This window comes from Bombus vancouverensis, chromosome 8, assembly GCF_051014615.1.
Source record: "Bombus vancouverensis nearcticus chromosome 8, iyBomVanc1_principal, whole genome shotgun sequence".
Taxonomy (NCBI): Eukaryota; Metazoa; Arthropoda; class Insecta; order Hymenoptera; family Apidae; genus Bombus; species Bombus vancouverensis.
In genome coordinates, this window is record NC_134918.1 from 2,472,770 (window position 1) to 2,494,516 (window position 21,747).

The 21,747-nt window shown below is 33.8% G+C and overlaps 2 protein-coding genes across 12 annotated transcripts; one reads left to right on the forward strand and one right to left on the reverse strand.

Moving 5' to 3' along the window:
• Positions 1 to 1,659: 1,659 nt before the first annotated feature.
• On the reverse strand, positions 1,660 to 14,691 carry LOC143302974 (omega-amidase NIT2-A-like). Of its 3 annotated transcripts, none has more exons than XM_076620413.1 (4): positions 14,562 to 14,691; positions 9,729 to 9,913; positions 9,175 to 9,343; positions 1,660 to 3,046 (listed from the first exon to the last, which is right to left on the reverse strand). In XM_076620413.1, the coding sequence occupies exons 2-4, from the start codon at positions 9,810 to 9,812 to the stop codon at positions 3,015 to 3,017; spliced, it is 285 nt and encodes a 94-aa protein (XP_076476528.1). In that variant the 5' UTR covers positions 9,813 to 9,913; positions 14,562 to 14,691; the 3' UTR covers positions 1,660 to 3,014. The 3 variants fall into 3 exon arrangements, with proteins under 3 accessions (XP_076476528.1, XP_076476527.1, XP_076476526.1); XM_076620412.1 differs by having other exon boundaries at positions 1,660 to 5,943; XM_076620411.1 differs by lacking the exon at positions 1,660 to 3,046 and adding an exon at positions 8,541 to 8,900.
• On the forward strand, positions 12,665 to 17,816 carry LOC143302976 (venom serine protease Bi-VSP-like). Of its 9 annotated transcripts, none has more exons than XM_076620420.1 (10): positions 12,665 to 12,999; positions 13,162 to 13,257; positions 13,329 to 13,483; positions 13,812 to 14,688; positions 14,765 to 15,308; positions 15,521 to 15,616; positions 15,693 to 15,971; positions 16,047 to 16,315; positions 16,399 to 16,495; positions 16,658 to 17,133. In XM_076620420.1, the coding sequence occupies exons 1-2, from the start codon at positions 12,768 to 12,770 to the stop codon at positions 13,239 to 13,241; spliced, it is 312 nt and encodes a 103-aa protein (XP_076476535.1). In that variant the 5' UTR covers positions 12,665 to 12,767; the 3' UTR covers positions 13,242 to 13,257; positions 13,329 to 13,483; positions 13,812 to 14,688; positions 14,765 to 15,308; positions 15,521 to 15,616; positions 15,693 to 15,971; positions 16,047 to 16,315; positions 16,399 to 16,495; positions 16,658 to 17,133. The 9 variants fall into 8 exon arrangements, with proteins under 9 accessions (XP_076476536.1, XP_076476538.1, XP_076476537.1 ...); XM_076620421.1 differs by adding an exon at positions 17,414 to 17,816 and having other exon boundaries at positions 13,162 to 13,483; positions 16,658 to 17,265; XM_076620423.1 differs by adding an exon at positions 17,414 to 17,816 and having other exon boundaries at positions 13,162 to 13,483; positions 16,658 to 16,761.
• The last annotated feature ends 3,931 nt before the right edge of the window (positions 17,817 to 21,747 follow it).

Sequence of the window (21,747 nt, forward strand, 5' to 3'; positions counted from 1 at the left end):
ATATTTGTTACAAATTATATCGTACTTGAGATGAAAATGAACCATATATCTGCTTATGGAATATGAGGTAGTAAATCATTCGAAACATAATAACGATTAATTAAGCACATATACAATAACGTTTACGAATGAATATTGCGAATTATTGTATGGCTTTAATGCGGTATTTAATGTTTTGATTGCAGTCTTTGAAATGGTATCATAGGTGTTGATATAATATCGCGCGAAAAAGGAAAGACCAGTGGTTAATATTGCAGGTGCACCAGTGCGTTGCGCTCGTCGAGGGTGGTTTTGACGCTGGTGCCGAGGAAAGGCGCAGAACGTGTTCGATCGACCCGCGAACGTAGCCTGTGCTCATACTGCGACAGAGTTCGTTTCAGTTAGGCTCAGTCGCTGTTTGTCCGTCGACAGCGTATAGTCGCGTCGGCTTACGATTCCTTTTTTCTTCTTGTTTCTTGCGAACTCTCTCGCAACAGCCGTTCTATACGTACGCCGCCAGTATATCGCGTGATCATCGTTCCCGTTGCTTCCCTTACCCTCTCACGTCCTTCGAAGAAGACCTAACCTCCCTTTGGTTTTTCCTTGTTTGGAGGGAATTCATCGCTCGGACACATGGACTGCGAAGCACGAGGGTTGATCGAGGCATCAGCGTGATGTACTTTTCAGGTTTCATATTTTCTCTATGAGACTTTCTAAGGAGAATTTGGAAGATATACATTTTTAGGAAATAAAGGTTTTTATGGAGTCATCGATAGGTTAGAATTTAATTAACTCTCTTATAACAGGTATTCCAATTTTTTAATATATAAATTTAGTTTCCTCTATGGTGTTAGAGAACATAATGCGGGCATTTTATGATATAACGAATATATTCGTATATATTTTAGTTTATTCATTCGTCAAATTTCCCTAGTAGGCCGGCCTGCAGCTCACATGCAGCACTTAGTAAAAATTTGTTTTGTTAGAGGTTGGCCATTCTTCTTGCTATAAAAATATCGTGAAGTCATATCATATGATAAAGCACCTTCTGAAAGCTAGATGCTCGATAACGAGCCTAATGATTCTCGGTAGTTTGTAATGTCAAGCTTTGAATTGGCGAGATCGCTCTGCTGTCAAACCGCCGTCCAGCGGCGACCACATTCTTTAACCACGTTCAAGGGGTATATCACGCTACAGAAACCATCAAAGGGTTTGCAAGTTAGTTGCCTTTTAGAAGTGGGGCAGTTGGTTGTTACATGTAATCCGTAGTTGCTGGCTGTTCTCCTTAGTCGCCATACATCATAGAGACGACAGTTATAGTCGCCAGTTGTCTTGCTAATGGTTGCTTATTGTCGCTAGTTAGTTCTCGTTATCGTTATGTATTCCATCAATCACGCGAAATTTAACGTATGGGAATTTATTCTTCTTTATTCTTTCTGTAGGGAGATTTTTTAAGACGAGGAAAATATAGAATATTTCAAGACGACGGTAAGGTTTGAATTTAAGTAACTATTTTATGATACAACAAAGTGGAAAAACGATTTAATTTTATAAAGTTTAAGGTAATTTTTTAAAAAACTTCGAATTTAAAAGATTCAAATAGATATCTTAAACGTAATTAAACCCTCCATATCGTAAGAAATTAAATGAAATTGCGCAAGAAAGTTAATACATTTAATGTATTATTTTAAACATTTATTTAAAAACATTTATTTAAAATTTAAGTGTAGGCGTTGACGCGCGCGCGCCATTCAAAGCATTTGTCAGTTCGTTACATCTGCGGTAAAAGTTGTAACTACGAAGAAGCTTAACATATGGTGCGTCTCAAGACGACAGTAAAAAGTATTAAGAGATTTTTCGAGATTTTTTCTTTTAAGTTTCCAAGTACTTTTTCTATTTAACTTCTTTTTTTTTGCATTTTCTCGCAATATTCGATAAATAGAGACGAAATATGACAGTTCTTAGTTCGGGGATTTATTGGTTCGAAAGTTACTTCAAAAGTGTTTCTGGAGTTCGTGCGGTTAATACTTTTAAACTACTGAGTACGACTTATTCCGTATGGCTGGACAAATCTTTGTTGATACTGTAAGCGTAACTGGTCCGGATATTGTCTTGTGGAGATAGAAAAATACACGAAGTATTGATTGAACTACATATTTTTTTAATTCTTTTTTAATTCTTTTAGTTCTTCATATATTGATAATAGGACGATATTCCGCTACTTTGAGCACAATATAGTAATGTTTAAATAAATAATAAAATTTACGCATTTCGTCTTCATGCGTCGATAAGAAAATGCAAAAAAAGTTAAAGAAAGATGATGCGCAGACGAGACGTTTAGTCAGCAATAATATTTAAAACCTCTAAAATATATTGTACACATTTATTTGCAAATAAGCTCAATGAAATTAAACTGTAACTGTGTTTCCAATAATGTCTTCGATGTATTGCTCGCCATTATGTCGGATTAACAACTCTAAGTGATCGACCTTAATCACTAAATGGCGGCCGTGATTCAGTGGTATAGCTTTACATATGACGGACATCGCAGGCGCTTATAAGACGTCTATTGTGAAACGTTTCCAATAGCACCGTTTATGTGATGGTGAAATCTGAATATATATATATATATCGCTGAAATATATATCGCTTATCACTTGAGTCTGACACGATCGTTTTTAAATAGAATCACAATTTTTTATTCTTTACAAAATCAGTCTATAAAGATTATGTGCAAATAAAATAGATAAATAGATAAATGGTTGTACAAACTTATAAAACAGATATTACAAGTATATCTAAATAAATGATATATTTATAAATTGTAATATTTGATCTAAAGTTTAAATAAATAAAAGAAATACTCGTGACTTACAATAAAAGTATTTTTTTTCAATTTTTAAACAAAGCAAAAGTGGATAACAATTTTTCAAAATGTAAAAATCAACACAATGGTTGGTTTCTTTAATTAATCAATAACGTTTAAAGTTAATTAATGTCCAGAGTGGTTTGTACATTTTGTATTTCGCCGTATTTCAACGTTCGATGTGTAAATAAAACTTGATGCCTGAAATATCGAAAAAATAATTAAATCCGATCTTTCCGTCGAATTTGCAAATTGTATACTCGTGTAAAATCGAGTGCGCTTGTGTATGCTGATACGAAAAGTGGTAGTATATTTTTCTTTTTTCGATTATCGTTATCACTTTTTGTGTGGAAAAATTAATTCCGTGAAATGGAAGTGCAATCAATGCGGCTTATCACGAAATAATAGCACAACGACGGTACATATTGGTATTGACGTCAGCTTCACAAAATTTCTAGAATATCGCGGTCGACTATTTGGGTTAAGAATTCATTTTCAAGGTCCTACAAGCACGAGTATATTATGGATATGAAATTTTCAGTGTACATTTTAATAACCATATTTCATATTGCATGCTGCGGTCCAAGAAAAATCCGCAGTTAATATTCTGCTAATCCCTGCTGCTTTTAAAGACCATAAGTAGTCGTCCGTAAGGTTTAAAAGATTTCGAGTAGATTTGTATTACGTATTTTATCTTCTAATTTTTAAAGAGAGGGTCGTGTTTAATTAATTGAAAATGACGAAACTGTAATGGGACATTATTATCAAATATTAAACGTGGTTCCATTGGGTACTTTTATGGTTTTTGCGAGATATATATGCATTATACGTTGCTATTAGCAACGCGTAGCGATGAACGATGGAGAGCAGTACCTTCGTTATCTCGTCTCGGTTGTGTACATATCAGTAATGCACAGTACTCGTACTAAATATCTTACAAATTCCATACAGATTTTCAGATTAGTTTCGAATAATACCAACACGACCATGATAGTCACAGTACAGTATTAAATAGTGCCACTATGCATAATACACTCTTAAAATGTTTCTACAAATATATTTGTCCGAATATTTTTGTCAGCTACTATATCCTAACCACGATTTATTAAACAATATATAGATTTAAAAAAGAATATATAACGACATTACTTGTTTAGGCTAGATTGGTTTAACTTGTATAGTTTTAATAACTGTGTAAGATCAAACAAGAACTTATCGTTAGTTTGGCGAGATTTGATTACACGAAGCAACATAATTGCTTTGAAACTCAGGACAGAAAACAATGTCAACCGGTAGACGCGTTTGTCTGGTGAACGTGTAACGCGTGAATAATAGATAGCGACAATCACGCGAACGCTAGTTACAGCTGACTTGGCTTACATTGTAGCATTCAAACTAGAGTATACGAGCCGTAAGCGCTATTGAAAGTTCAAAGGCCGACTAGTGAGCTTCATCCTATCTCATTTTTTAATCAGGCGATGGATCGACGAATCGTATTGATTTCGAGGATTATTATAGTTCTGTGGGAATTTTAAAGCGTGGTTTGTCTAATCTTGTCTCGTTAGCTACAGACTCTTTGGCGAGCAGCCTGAAACTTGATCCAGTTTCGAGAAAATGAAAAATTCGTTTCTTCTCTTTGCTTCCCTGTTCTTTCTTTCCTCCTTTTTCCCTTTTTACATCGCGTTAAGACCCGTTAAATAATATTGACTGCCGTGGACGCTGGCTGAGAAGTGCACTTTATAACTAGCTTTAAAATCACCGACGTCGATGAGGACAAAGGTAAGTTAGAGGGTCATTTATCTGAGCTGGTGTTATTCGACCTGAACTCTGCAGCTTTTCAGAGCTTCTTTCGTTTTTCTTTTAAGAGCAGAGATGTTAACTGGTCTTTTGTTATGTGTAAGAAGTATGTACTAAAGCTTATTTAGCACCAATTGGTTGCTCAAAGTCGAGATATACATACCTATATTATATTAATACGTTACAGAAGATTAGGCGTTAGTTAGCTTATGAGAATTTATAGTGTGTCACAGATCACAAAAGCAGAATGACTACTTTTTCATAAACGATATATGTATATGAATTGAAAGTTTAACTATTACGCCACATACTTCTCTCGATAAACGTCGTCGAGTGCATATTGTTAAGGAATATTAGCCATTTGAATTCAATAGTTTCGAAGATACTAATGCTTCTGTGAAGTTTTTGCAGGCTGTTAATTTTTTATTGAGATACTACAAATTTTGAATAACTTCGATTAGAAATAAAAATCACATTACATTGACGCGTAGAATGTTACGTAACGTAGATAATGTAAATATAAATTATATTACAAGGAAATAATACGGGTAAGTAATGTGAAACATTCTGGTTAAAATTGCATCCTTTGAAGGCTAGGACACACGGTACTTACGAAGTAGATTAAGTACCAAATGGGGTACTTAAGAAAATTCATGTTGTCATTGTTTAATAAACATCTTTAGCTAATAGCTTTCTGCAAAAGCTGGTTTAAGTTATGCTAGCTTATTCCTTATTAATTGTAATTATATTGTTCGTATCTCCTAGAGGATTAACAATCCATTTTTATAATGGATAATAAAAGTAAATTCCTATTAGGTTGTCCCAAGTTTCTTTCGTTTTATAAAGAAATGACAGATGCACAACATATTTTGTTTTATGTTATTCTATATTATTTTACATTAAATTGGAAAAAGGTGGATCACACGTAATTCAATAAAATAATATAAAACGAAAAATGTTGTACATCTATTACTTTCTTATAAAACGAAAGAAACTTTTGGAACAACCTAATATTTCTCTACTACGACGCTTTTACAGTGCTAAAATATTTGATAAAAATGTTAAGAAATTCTAATATTGATTTAAGCGTATCGATTTATCTGCTCTTCATATTTAATCAAACAGAAATTGTTAATTATGATTTCCACTTAAAAGCGGATTGCATATTATGAGGATAAATTATCAAATTCATCTCTAATATAGACATTAGAGAATCATTCATAGCCGCAATCCTGTTTACCGCTAACATTCCTGGTACTCAATAATTCATTAGGTGACTGCTTTAGCCGCACAGAATACACCTACAAATAATTAATCGCGATTAATATTCCATCGACTTTTGAAAATCCCTCATGTGATCTATTTCATGCGATGAGAATACGTATAAATTGAGATTGCGATCGACCATCCTCAGTCGGATAAATCGAGTGATTCAAATTATAACACAAAAAAAAGTTAATACTAGTTACATTATCTTTTTCAATTTTTATGTATTATTTGGCGGAAGAAACTTTGGTAATTGGTAAGTAAAGTTCACCTCCTTAATGTTAATGATTTTAATATGTTATTAAGCTCAAAGTTCTATGGAATTTTCTATATATATATACATATACATAACTGTGTGCGTATATGTATAATATACGTATAACAACCAAAGTTCAGCTCTCAAGTGTACGCAAAACTTTTATGTTCATTTTACGCTATACCAGTATGTTTCATGAATTTGTTTGCTAACAGTATCGAAACAAATAACAAGCAGAGGACGAGCTATTCATGAATTGTTTTGCCAGCGTGTACGCTCCCAATATTTTCTATTTGAGAAAACATACTTCTTGCTATTGCAACTACAAATATTTTTACAGTCGACGCTTTTGCCGTGAATCATTGGCTAACATGTAAAATCTAGAAAAAACATGGTTTATTGTGATGGAAATGTGGAAAACCGCAAAACCGATATAGAAGGGAAAATAAAGGAAAGGAAGGTAGATAAGTAGAAGCTTGGGGCCAAGTTTAATTCACTGAAACCGAGCTGCTTGTATTATCACAAAACAAAATTGCCAGTACGTCATTTCCGTACTCTCGTCCTCGCGAAAATGATTTCGCTTGTTAAGGAAAAAGGAAGAGACAGGGAAGAGAGGAAAAAGCAGTCGGAGAGCGCTTTTAAAAAGCTGGCGAACCGTGTGTTACCACAACGAGACACGCGATGCTACTTGTCGCTTTAAATTGTGCCGCAACTCGTTTTTGAGATCTTTGCCAGGGGCGCGTTAAAACATGCTGAAAATATATTTCTGGCTTTTCTGGGGTTTAACTGAAATATGACAAATAACGTTGTAAAACATATGTACTTATGACTTACAGAGTAATTGAGTGTACAAAATATATAGTATACAAAATAGCCAGCGATTTAGGGCTTTAAAAGTTCAAAAGAAAAGAAAAGAAAAGAAGAAAGATAATATGTTGTGGCAGTCTAAGTCGATCTAAGAAAATAGATAAAGGGAGGGAGGGGCAAAGCTAGTTAATCTGGAAAGAATCCAAGCGTCAATTTCAAGCATTTACAGAGAATCAAGCGGGCTGGTTAAAGTCGTGAGTTGAGCAATTATCCCGCGTTAGGTTCAATCAGGTTAGTCCCACGCGAAATTGATCCAACCATGCGAAAACGAGTGTATTCTGATTTCTGTCGCAGATACTTCTGGCTAGTGCAGTACCTACACGGTGGTTGTTGAAATAGCCGCTTCTCATCTATTTTCCGCAGCGCGGACATCATCCTTTGATCCCTTACGACTAACGAAGTTTTCGAAGATGTACGGCAGTTTGAGATTCTACTTGAAAATGATCATGATTGCGGTCTGTGTGCCGTCTGCTCTTCTTTTTGTCCTTCCGTTAAAGACTGGTAAGTTGATACTGATTAATTATGCGATCGAAACCATATATAATGGCTACAAAAATGCCGCTAATATAATATTCCTTCTTTCTTGTATCTGTCTGCCTCTCAGGTCGTTTTACTAATTACAATAAGTAATTTCGACTTCTTTGCGCTCTCTTTTAACGCATTCGAGACCGAAAGAAATTCATATCAGTCAGTCGGCAAGGGTATAATATACATGTTTTATATATAACTTATGTAGTAATGTATATATCATGTCGAAATTACTTATTGTAATTAGTAAAACGACCTGAGAGGCAGGCAGATACAAGAAAGAAGGAATATTATATTAGCGGCATTTTTGTAGCCATTATATAGGGTTTCGATCGCATAATTAATCAGTATCAACTTACCAGTCTTTAACGGAAGGACAAAAAGAAGAGCAGACGGCACACAGACCGCAATCATGATCATTTTCAAGTAGAATCTCAAACTGCCGTACATCTTCGAAAACTTCGTTAGTCGTAAGGGATCAAAGGATGATGTCCGCGCTGCGGAAAATAGATGAGAAGCGGCTATTTCAACAACCACCGTGTAGGTACTGCACTAGCCAGAAGTATCTGCGACAGAAATCAGAATACACTCGTTTTCGCATGGTTAGATCAATTTCGCGTGGGACTAACCTGATTGAACCTAACGCGGGATAATTGCTCAACTCACGACTTTAACCAGCCCGCTTGATTCTCTGTAAATGCTTGAAATTGACGCTTGGATTCTTTCCAGATTAACTAGCTTTGCCCCTCCCTCCCTTTATCTATTTTCTTAGATCGACTTAGACTGCCACAACATATTATCTTTCTTCTTTTCTTTTCTTTTCTTTTCTTTTGATCTTTTAAAGCCCTAAATCGCTGGCTATTTTGTATACTATATATTTTGTACACTCAATTACTCTGTAAGTCATAAGTACATATGTTTTACAACGTTATTTGTCGTACTTCAGTTAAACCCCAGAAAAGCCAGAAATATATTTTCAGTATATTTTAACGCGCCCCTGGCAAAGATCTCAAAAACGAGTTGCGGCACAATTTAAAGCGACAAATAGCATCGCGGGTCTCGTTGTGGTAACACACGGTTCGCCAGTTTTTTTTTTTTTTTTTTTTTTGATATCGGTGACTGCCATATTCTCTTGAGTTTCCAAATCGTAAAGAATCTTTCCCCAGGGATGGGTCAACTGTGTATGTCCCCATGCGATGTAACTTGCTTAAGGAACACGAGCCGGTGATATGCAGGCAACGTATAATTGATTATCATTCGCTCTGAAACGCTGAAGTAATGACCAGTGCAGTGGTCCAGTGGTCATATTGAATGCCGCTGGATATATCAGCATTTGGCTACCTAACCCAGAGAAGCAGGAAATATGAAGCCACCGAATACCAATTAACTTCGTAGTTGCACGGTTCACATTCCATCATTTCTGAATATGCGAGGACAGTCCTCTTATTGTGCTTTTAATTCTTTTATTTGTTTCATTTTCAGCAAATATACTGGTTTTTTAAATTAAGCTTCTTTTTATACAGAGTTACAGATTATATTAATTTTATATAGAATATATTTAAGAAAGATATTTAATTTTTTGCTAGTTAAGTATTGATCGATTAAGTTACTGTACCTTTGTTCCGATAAATGCGTGCCATTTCCTCGAATCTAATATCATAGCAAATGCCAATACCTTTTTTGCAGCCCTTCACATCGAACGTCGTGAGGGAGTTACCAGGACTGAGTGAATCACTCTCTCGAAAAGTAATCTTATTAGGAATGTCGATGTCGAATAGATATACCTAATAACATAAAAATGTAGTCGCTAATTCTATTGCTGCAACTTTTGTAATTTAATATCAAAGTTACCAACTCCTAAACTTTAATTATTTTTTATTTAATAACTGACAGCGTTTTTATCACTTTCTTTTATTAAAAAATCTTAACATTTAATAATGTTTAAAAAGGAGAAAAAATAAGTATTTTCGTATGTGAAAAATTTATATTATACATTACAACAAAAATGGGCGTTTCCCGTATCATAACGTATTTTATAAACCGTAAATTATTGAATTGGTTATAGTATACGTATGTACATATGTATATTCCTAAATTATTCCTAGATAGAGTCACTTTCTTCACCGCAATATTTTCAAATTCAAAGCCATAAAGGAATATATTACTTACCTTTTGGTGTCTTGCTATCAAAGTTCCATCGGGACCCCAAATAGTACAGGTATTGTACAATTTATCGCCCTCTATTTCAGGCATCGTACCACCAACTACATAGATGTTGTTTTCTTTAGCTGCGTTCGATGTAGCAACGCTCGTTTCACCATCAGGAATACTCTCGGCGTATTTTGGAAAGTACTCTGCATTGCAATATTTCAATTAATGAAAAATAACTGTCTTTTGTTCCAACCATAAATTAAATTGAAATGTTTGTCAGTTTTTTATTTTCTAAATTATTAAAATAACTAAGTTTTATATTTCGACTTAATTAAATATGCAATTACTTAGCTAATAGTATATATAATAAATTGTTTCTACAGGTTCAAAATGAAAAATGAATATTTAGAAATATTTAATTACGACAATGCTATTTGTGTTAGCATCAGTGGCTTGTTACTCAACGACTTTGCTAGTACTTTTTGAAACGTAAAGTTAGTTTTCAATTAACACTTATACTAGAGGCGGAATTATAAATGCAAAATAATTGATAATACTAATTTATAAGTACCTAATTATTAGTATCTTAAAAAATATATTTATACAAAAATCACGATAATCATGAAAATGGGGAAATCCTATATTCTCGAATCAATTCACAATTTATTTTGTATATTAATTAGATTCCGCGCTCATCAGTACGTACTCACTGGCGACATCGAGAAAATGTATCGGCAATTCCTCGTACGACCAGAGGATCGGAAATATCAAAGGATATTATGGCGCAGCGCGAGTGGAGAAACAGAAACATATGAGCTTAACACCGTAATACTCTTATCATAGAAATAGAAGCAGTCCTCAATTCCCGCCCGCTAACTTCTATCTCCACCGATCCAAATGATCTCCTAGCCCTCATTCCCGGACATTTCCTCATTGGCGATTCATTAATGTGCTTACGTGATCGAGATTTCAGGGACATTCCATCGAACCGACTCTCCAAATGGCAGCATATCCAACAGCTTAAACAACATTTTTGGAACCGCTGGCATAAGGAGTATTTGAACGAGCTAACCAACCGCAATAAATGGAGCAAGGGTGGACACAGCATCCAAAAGGGCACAATCGTCATCCTCAGAGAAGACAACGTTCCCTCCATGCATTGGCCTCTGGGTCGAGTTATCAAGGTTCATCCAGGCGCCGATGGTGTCATCCGGACAGCTACAGTTCAGACGGCAAAGAGCATTTTGGATCGGGGCGTCAAAAGGCTTGTCCCACTGCCAATTCAACCCGATCTCGAGAAACCCGAACAACTAGCCACCGAGACGAAATAAGATGGGAACTTCAAACACACCTCGCTAGTTTGATCGGTACCCTCTCAACGGGGGGAGAATGTTACGCCATGCGGCTTACCATAGGTCATATTCTTAACTATCGATCGCGGCACTATAATGTCGCAGACGGATCGTCGCGTCTGCCCGGCAAACAAACATTGTAGTGGCAAGCGCATGGTTCATTAAGCAGGGCGACTTCCAGAAACGTCGACTCGTGGCCCGTATTTTACCTCGCGTAAAAGAATGTGGCGTGATCCGAACGTAGTGGGAGTCGCCTTCCAGAAAAAACGAAAAAAATCGAAAGGCGTTCAGAACTTTTCGAGAAGTCGAACCGTCAACACATGTGGTATGTCGCGCATTACTTATCAACCAAAACGCAGTTACATTTTTTTTGTTCCATTTATATCTTTCTAGTTAATAAGTTGTTGAAATAAACATTAATTTATTTGTGTTAATTCTGTGGAATTTCATTGAACTACCCTTATTATCATAATCGAAATAAGGGGATCGATCAATTCGTGGCGTCGATTATTTAATCGTAACGGGAACTTACAACTCTCGTTGACGTGCTATCCCGCGATCGCGTCTCTCCGCGAACGGTCGAAACAAAATGATTCACTAAAAACTGTCCTGAATTCCTAAGAATTTATTTACCGCAAAACTGACAAAGTGTTTATTTAAAAAATGAGGTTGAAGGTAGTCCTTTTCTTTCATTTCATTCATTTTCATTTTCTTTCTTAAGTATGGCTAACACAATATCTAATCAATTAAAATTTTATATTTTCACGTGAGTTCCTTTAGATAATTATTATCAACATGATGACTAACTCTTACGGATTAATACGTGTCTGTAGGGCAATCCGGTGGACTTGATCGGCTTTTTACTTCGAAAGTTGAGTAATCGGTGTCGCTTTCTTACGCATCTTTGAACTGTATAAATGTTTTAAAATTGTTTGATCCAGAATGTACCACACCGGACAATCAAGAAGGCAGGTGCCTTGACTACAGAAAATGTAAACCTCTGCAAGAAATATGGCAGATACAGTACCGTACAGCCACCGATTTTTATAGACGATCAGTGTGCAGATACCAGGGCAATGTTACGATCGTTTCCTGTCCGGACGATCCAAACAAAGAGAAGAGAGAAATTTTAACAAAAACTGTGTATAAGTATAAGGCTTGGCGACCACCATACTGTGGTTTTAGCAACGTCTCTCATACCAGGCTGGTCGATGGTAAACCAGCTGAACTTGGTGCGTTTTATATCTTTCTTTCCGATTAATAATAAGCCATTTACTGCAAAGAATGAACTTTAAAGGCATTAAACAGCACATCAATGTACATTTCAATTAGACTAAATAATAATGCTATGATTTTATCGGTAGTAACTTTACTTATTAACTTGAATTATTTCTTTCTTTTACTTCATGTTAGGAAGAGTATCTTTTTGCTTGAAATAAAAAATTGATATAGGAGTAATAATATGGATAGAGATCAAAAACTGTTAGGGCAGAAATTACACGTTTGAACTTTATAGTTCAGTATAGTTCAAATAGGAATTATATAGAATTATTTAATAATTTGTATTCCACTGGAATAAAAATTTAATTTCTGTCTTTATCAAATCTCTATTTCAGAGTATTTGTACGTATGTACTTATCGTCTGTTGTATGATCGAATATCGAATAGGTAATAATCGTTGATACTCGTTATGTGAGAAAAAATTATGTATATTAACAACTATGACTATTGCATTTTAGGCGCTTGGCCATGGATCGCTGCATTAGGTTTTCGTAATCCCCGAAACCCAGACAAACCACTATGGAAGTGCAGAGGTTCCCTGATATCGGCTAGGCATGTTTTGACCGCAGCACATTGTGCACATATGGATGGAATAGAAAACATACACAATCATAATATTGCCATTCTTACATTGATGGAGGAGGTGCCATTTTCGAGTAAGTCCTCAAATATATATATATGCTATTGAGAATTACTGAAGTATCATATCCTGAAATTTCTTACTGTACACATATATTGTGTCATAAAGCGTGTACAATTCTTTCTTATACTTTTGGTCATTCGTTTCAGGCATTTTCATTTATTTTTTTATTTTTCAGGGTACGTATATCCCATTTGTACGAAAGAGCCCCTACGAAAGAGCAACTTCGTCGGCTATAACCCCCTTGTTGCTGCATAGGGAGCATTAAGATATAGTAAGTGATATCAATTTTATAATAAAATTAAACAGTTTCAGTCTTAAATATCTTTCTTATCTTCTTCGTAGGACGACCACGACGTAATGCATTAATGGAAGTACAAATGCCAGTGATTAAGAACGCCGAATGCAAAATAGCTTATTCCAAATTTCCTAATGCACCTGATATCACTGATGGTATAATATGCGCCGAACATGCTCAGGGTGGAGAGGATTCTTGTACGGTAATTAAGTTACAGAGTTACTACAAACTATATGGTATCTGAAGACACGTCAATTCGAATTAACATCAAATCGACGTCTTAAACATTAGAAATAATAGATAAACACAATTTAATAGTTTTGCCCACTTCTCACACCTCATTATGGTATTTAATCTAATTTCCTTCTAATCTTAGTTTTGCTCAAAATACATATAACATGTACATTATAAATTGGAGTATTTCTATACACAAATCAATAGAAGATTATTACTGTATATAAGTATAATTTCAATACAATTCGATCGATATATTTCAGTATCTTTGATTAAAAATTTAACGATCCTTTCAGGCTGACCGCGGCGGACCACTGCTGATACAACATGAATTAACCTCGTATTTAATAGGTATTATGTCTTACGCTTATAAGTGCAGCACAGCTGGCTATCCCAGCGTTTACACTAGGGTCACATCGTACCTTGACTTCATTCTCCAAGCGATGCAATAATATGATATTACTGTTCCATAAATATCATTGTGTAAAAAACGTAAAGTTGGATTTTCTTATTGTGGAGATAAGAAACAGCTCAAATTTACATTGTTTTGTACGTTACAAATTATAGGCTTAAAATGTACGAAATGTAACTTTGAAACGACACTAATTTTTTACGCACGATAAACCTCCACGACTTAGGTATGTAAAGATGATAAACGTATATTAATTCTATTAATTTGGTAATAATAAACCAACTTTCTGAGAAGTTCTGTAAATTTCGTTTCTGTTGTATCAAGAGAATAATGGAATATTCCACTTAGATCGTATACTTCTTGCATGTACATACAAAATTTTCCGGCTAATCTAAAACACTTCATAAGATAGAGAGCTTCTGGAGATTCGGACACAGAGAGTGCATAAAATACAAGATAAGTCTCGTGTCTTTCAAAATTATTTTTTATTCGCTAAAAACGTCCTGTGTACTCATGCAATCACATGCAACCTCGAAACTTCGCTTATTTTTTATCACTTTCCAATTCAATACACTGTTTCTGCATTTTTAACTATATGTAAGAGAAATTTCCATTCAGCCAAAGGTGTACTTACAGATTATAGATTCCTATACGACTCTCGGTAAAAATTTATCCGCACTCCAGATAGTTAAAACTTCTGTCGACCGTATTGATCCATCTGCACTCTTCGTATGACGTCAATATCTGTTCAGTGCTGCTGCGTAGGTTTCATTATGTTACGTCAATTCGTTTGTGACCGTTGCTCGAGTAATGGCGCTTTGCAATGGTGATTTGCAGGAAAACAGTGCAGGATGCTGTGATTCGTTTCTTGTGGTCGAAGGTTATGATTGATGCCTATATTTATCAAAGATTTAATGCACATTATGGAGAAAGTGTTTTGTCACGAAGTGTGTTTGAATGGGCACAAAAGTTCAAAGAAGATCGCACAAGTGTTATGAAAAAACAGCTGGACGCCCGTCCACATCCACGATGACAACATTGAACGTGCTCATGAACTTATGCTCTATGGAATAGACGAGTGACGCTGGATAATGTGGCAAATCATTTGCAAATCAGCCACGGCTCTGCTTATGCAATAGCGCACGACAGATTTGGGTTTTAAAAAGTTTGTGCGAGATGGATGCCGAAAAAGCTGATGAAAAGGTGAAGACGACGATGCATTCGTGGTTCGCAGCTCAGCCCAAAACATTTTTTAATGAGAAAATACGAAGGTCCTTCAGCAAATGGACAAAGTGTATACAGAAATTGAGTGATTATGTCAAAAAATGATGTATGTCTTTTTTGACAATTGCTTAAAATAAATTCTACACCGACAGAGCGGGTAACTTTCTACTCACCCTCGTAAGACACTTAAATTTCCAATCTATTATGATGAATAAAAGAGCTTATACTATTAAATCTAATTGTATTTTGTTGCATGAGAGTACACGTGTATGTGATGTACATTACCTTTATATCCCCTTGAACGCTTCAATATTGCGCATATATACTATATTTTGTACAGCTTCTATAAAATTTTGTATGTTTGTTTAGGCTGTTAATCTAGAGGCTGGAGTACAAGGAAGTGGCACAATGATGTGGGCTGATGACATTTATAATTATCAAGGAATCACCCCTACATTCGCTCAGGTATATATCGTTGACTATAATGTATTTAACATATATGATTGTTAGAATATTAATAATTAATTTTTAATTCTATCAGAATTTTAATGAAACTGTCCCTTGGGAAGGAGGAACTGATACCTTGATATCACGGTTTGTACATCCTATATGTACGACAAATTTTAGAACATTATATAACGAAGAACCAGATCGTGGTGACCATGTGATGTGAATAAAAGGACTTGAATTTGATGATATTTTTATAATGTTAGATAACATAACTAAGTATCTTCACAGTAAGATAGGATGACATGGTTTACATGATCTTAATGTTGTTCACTTGAGTGATGATATTATAAGGAAAAGTGTAATATCACAGGTAGGATGATTCATAATTTAGAACTACTAACTCATGTATGTATTAAAAATTAAAGAAATATATTAAATTTTATAGGATATTTATGTTTAGTAACCAGTAATTCAGAGATTGGTATTCATGGTTACTATAACGAGGCTGTAGAAACGCACCCTTTCTTCTTTGCAAATGGTCCTGTATTTATGTCTAAGCCGAAACTGGAACCTCTGAATAATTTAGATTTATTCTTGTCATTTTCTAAAATACTTATCTACAGTATACCGTAAGGAATGATACCGTATCACACCTAATCAAGTGCCTTAAGAAACATCAACAGGATATCACAGTAATCCCTTATCGACTGATATGTAAGTAAAAGTTACGTGTCATTGTTATACACAGTTATGTGTTAGTGTTATACACAGTTATTTGTCATTTTCTATTAATTCAGTTGTAGCCACTACAATATCTATGACACTGGTAGTAATTATAAGAACAATAATGATGTTCTATAAGAGGAAATGATGATTAGGAACAAAAACTTACAGGTAAGTCAAAGTATATGTTATTTGCCATTTGAAAAGAAAGTTACTAACTTAGAATTTTTTGATAAATAATAATTGTGCAAAATATATTGGTTTTCAAATTTGTCAAAAATTGAAATTTAAGAAGCATTGTAATAATATAACATTAATATTTTGATTTTTCAGGAGATATCATGCGGTGGATGGATAATATGAAAAAATATTAAGCAGTATATGAATTTTCATATTGCGTAGAGATAACAAAATGAATTTTAAAAAATGTCGACATGGTAATAAGAAATAGCATCATGACAAAGAATATATAACCACAGTTTCATTTTTTATAAATAAAAATTTGTTGTTCCAGATTTTGAAATATAGTGAAACGTTTAATTGGTATCTTAATATCTTTAAATAATTATTATTTTAGAATCAATTGTAATTGTATCATACGTACTTTTGAATTCGTGCAAGAACATATGTAATTTTGAAGTAGTTATTATTAGGAAATTGTTAGACGCGAACAGTATGCGAAATGTTAGTATGCAGTGTAATAATTATCAATCAAAACACAAGAATTAAATTCTTGAGGAAAAAATTTCCGGAATTTCTTATTTACACGATTATAAAGAAATCCATAATAAAAAGGAGCTGCTTTCTAATACTTCTCTTCCTTGTAATGCCTACGTTAATAATAACGAGGTTCGACTTTTTGTTTTTAGAGGGATACTGGAAAATTTGAAAGTACAGTACCATTGGGAAGAAAATCACGATATTGAAAACGATATTTGCAAGTAAATTTCCAAAAAATCTGTTTTCAAATTTTCGCTTTCTATTTCATATTAAAAGAAAGGGAGGGCTGCCTTCTTTTTCTGCAAGACAAAACAAACATTCTGAATCTCGTATCAATGAATGATGTCAATAAGTTATTTTTCTTTTCAGATTGAACAATATTCCAGATTTATTCATAATTTCATACTACGCGAAGAATAGACTTTCATAGGTATATAAAGGAAATATTAAGTATAGGAAAACTCTTTTTCGTTGTAGGTGACATATGCTTCACGGTTGAACACGTGTATTTTTGAACACATATAAATGAAAAAGTACTCTTATGGAGAAAAAGAATTGATACCTTCGATTGACATTAGATAATGTATATAAACTTATGAACAATCACTATCAGTTTGTATTTTAGGTGTACACGCAGATTTGTTGGAGTTCTTATAAAATGTACATCCTGTACGAACGTTTTATTCTTCCAAATTTTACGATACTATGTCTCATATAATAACTATATGGATTAAACGTAATATAAATGATCCGAAAATAGACTCGAACGACATTAATTGTCTTTCTATTTATACCAATATCGAAAATACAAGTAAAGTTGGAGCAATAGTATGCAAGAATGGACTATTTATTATTTTAAACCAAATCATAGCATATTCAGAATGCACAGTATTATCATGAAATGTAAATGAATCAGTTGTAAACGAACGATTTTACTGTAAAATCATTGCCTCCTTTTTTTCATCTGAAATATAGCAGCAATGAGTACATTCTTTTAATATGTAATAAAATGAGATATCTTTATAAAGTTACATATGTCATCACTGGTAACTGTTATCTCGTATGACACCAAATATACCGTTAGTATGGAATGATATTTTTATGAAGATATACTTTAATGATAGATTTTATGAATGAAACGTTATATAAGAAAAATTATCTCTTGTTATTCTATGAAGTGTAGTAGCTAATGAAGATTAATTTTACGAAGTATTAGAGCAAAAGAGAATTAAAAAATTAAAAAGATCTAAATAAGATTGTTCGTGTGGCTTAATTATCTCAATTCTGGTACACCACTTGTTACATTCTAACTAATTAGCGCTAAACAATAACTTGCAAATATTAAAGATATTAACACCTAAAGGTTTTCAGGAAATTTTATAATATTTGATTATTGTATATCTAGTCATTGATTGATAAAATTTCTTGTATAATCATAGATCGAGGTTGACGTCATACGCAGATTGCATTACAGGTATCGTTTTAATTTATTTTATGGCTAGAATCATTTGAATATTATACGAATAATTATTTCCATTCGAACGATTAATAAATCACGTACCTATAAAAGATATATTATGAAAAAGACGTGACGAAACAAAAAAATATTGGAAATTCCGTTGTCATTAGATCAATTATTTTTGCAATGATTTTTATTTCCATGTAATTACATATGAAATGGGTAATTCATTAACATCTCCTCGAATCGAATATAATTCGTTACACTTCACAACGATTCAAATAATGGACGGGAAATATATAATAACTTTCCTGTCCTTGCGTTAAAATAGTACTGTACAAATCAGATGATACAGGAAATACCCAAAAAACCCAATTACATCCACATTGCATGACAGCACACTTGCAATGGATTTTTGTGATTTCAATGTCACAGACAATGACACAGCTAATCAGAACACGTTCGAGGCTATAGACATTGAAATTACCGCGTGTTTAATACGTTTAAAGCATAAATCTAAATTTCACGCGATTATTTCTTTGTACATTGTGAAACTCTTAAATTATCTTAATCGAATAAATAATCCTAATGTAATAAAACATCTTGAAATAGACCTAGATATCTGAAACAGAAACTCGAAGGATAAGAAATCCTAAAAGGTACTAATCCTAAAATAACAAACTCCTAAATAATAAACAAGTGATAAAACCTGTTATAAATAATAAAGCTTACCTGGAATAATCAAATCCTAACTAATCGAAAATAAAATAAGGCAAGCAATTCTTAATCTTTCAAGTAATTTTTCCGAAAACACAGAAAGATAGAGAAATTAAAAAGACGCAGCACAAATTGCAGCACAATGAAAGTTTCAGAGCGATGAATACGATCGTATTAAACTAAATAATTTTCAAAAGTGAAATTACATTGAAACGTATATCGATGATATTTGTCATTTCTACGATCTGTTTCGCTTGATCGTGCTTCTTTTCTGATGTAAATTCAATTTATAATACGAACTAAGTTTCCTTTATTATTATTAGTCCTGCGTCTTTTTAATTCGTCACTTCTTTTATTTCAGAACAATGACGGGCTCCAAGATGCTGTTCGGATGTTTGGCGTTAATTGCTTTTCTGCATCCATTAGTTCACGTTTGTACTTCGAGTAGTACAGCTCAAGGTTTGTACTTCGAGTTGTCTTTTTCCATGCACTTCAAATTCCAATACGATCTGGTCACGTGGCCTTCGTACAATTTCGAAATTTTACCTGTTTGGTAATCGTCAATGAAAAAAGAAGTTATGCGTGACCTCAACACATTGAAACAATTTTTATGATTTTTTATTTGCCGGTTGGTCAGCAAGTTAATGGAAAAATTTCACTTAACTATTCGCGTTAATTTCTTCGGTTTAACTTTTGGGAAATGCTTCGTTAGCTTCGGGAATATTCCAACGATTCGTTTTACGTACAAAATAAGCATGATAAATATTACATCACGGTAGTGAAAACTATTGGCGTAATACCTAAGATGAAGATGCAGAGACATTCTTAGAATTTCTAATGACACCTTTATAGATTTCTCGTTTAATATCGCTACTACATTTGAATCACTTTTACCTAACGGTGTCACATAGTCTCGTTGGAAATTTGTCAAATTCCTTAAAATGATCACTGAAAATTTTCCTAAATTTCCAAGAATTTATTTATCACGAGGTAAAGAAAATGTGTATTAGAAAGATGAGATCGAAGGTTTACCATTTTTTCAATTATGGCGAACGCAATATGTAATCAATGAAAATTTTATATTTTCACGTTGAAAGTTTCTTCAGATAATTATTATCCAGATGATGACTAACTCTTACGAATTAATGCGTGTCTGTAGGATAATCCGGTAGACTTGATCCGCTTTTTATATCGAAAGTTGAGCAATCGGTGACGCGTTCTTATACACCGAACCGCGAAAAGCAAAATTTCATATGATCTCACCAATTTCGGATGTCAGTCAAATCAGTCAAATAATAAGTTCGCGTTAATATACACGTTCGATTTTTGAAAAGCTTGTTCAATTTAATAAGAGTCTTGGTAACAGGCTTATGTTTTTAGACCTAATTGGTTGTTTTCATTTACAAGTACCTCGTGTTAAAGTACTCATAAAATGACATTAAAATCAGAAAACTAATAACTGAAAGATTATCATTTTTCCTCCGTGGTAGTTTACATATAACATAATGCAACTAACATGTCACGATTAATGCAAAATAAATAAATTACTAATATAGACATTTTTTTAGTAATTTGTATAATCGTGAAACGAATTGGACTTTCTAAAGGCAAATATTAAAGGAAACATGGAATTGATGCCAAATCTATCACAAATATTATTTATACTACTTATTTGCGCAGTTTGAAGCGAATCAAATTGATGAAGGTTTCTTTGTTACATGTTAATTTACATTTTAAAAGACATAACAGGCACGCTAATTAGTTTGCTTAAGATACTTTCGAGATACCAAGTTAGACGCGTTTCCATGAAATCATATCAATTTTACGATGATATTTTTCTATCAAGCATGCAATTATAACCGTATCGTTGATTAGTGCATACAATTATCCATGTACATTCGTCTTTCCGAGTACCGCGCTTCAATATTGCTAATTTCAAATTCGTACATTAATGTTCGTAAATGCTTGAAAATGCTATATAACTGTATCAGCTTCTGTTACAAACATTTTATAGTAAAATCTCTATAAATTTGTAATATTTTTTAGACTATTTGAATTCATTATATTATACATCATACATTCTAGTCATTTCTAATTAAGTTACTTTTGCGATGTTTAATTACATTTTATGTATATTCTTATAACTCTCTCTGTTACGGCGCGTACGATGGTCCGTGCGCCGTCTGAAACTTTATACTATATACTGATCTACTACATACTATATCCTATAAACTGAATCCTTTGACGTAATCTTAATAGCTTGAAGGAATCTCTAACCCTGTAAGTGTTTTCGGTTTATGGATGGTCCTTTGAACAATGCTTAGGTTTATTGCGCACTCTTACAAATAACGGAGAAAGCGGGTAGTTATTTTTCCAATAAACAATGTCACCCACGAGCCACGTTGGTAGGAGGCTTCCTCCTCCTATCTTCATTCATTAACGTTGGCTATAATCAATGGGCACCCTCACTTTCCTAACGAAAAGTGTGAACAACGAATCCGCGTTCTTCGTTCAGAAAGCACACCCA

Bases quoted from the DNA above. Each gene is read 5' to 3' on its own strand.
- LOC143302976 (XM_076620421.1), top strand. From the start codon at position 12,768: ATGTATATTAACAACTATGACTATTGCATTTTAGGCGCTTGGCCATGG. The intron at 13,000-13,161 runs GTAAGTCCTCAA...TTTATTTTTCAG, and splicing joins GGAGGAGGTGCCATTTTCGA to GGTACGTATATCCCATTTGT.
- LOC143302974 (XM_076620411.1), bottom strand. From the start codon at position 9,812: ATGCCTGAAATAGAGGGCGATAAATTGTACAATACCTGTACTATTTGG. The intron at 9,344-9,728 runs GTAAGTAATATA...TTATGTTATTAG, and splicing joins TGATAGCAAGACACCAAAAG to GTATATCTATTCGACATCGA. The intron at 8,901-9,174 runs GTACAGTAACTT...TCTCTGGGTTAG, and splicing joins ACGCATTTATCGGAACAAAG to GTAGCCAAATGCTGATATAT.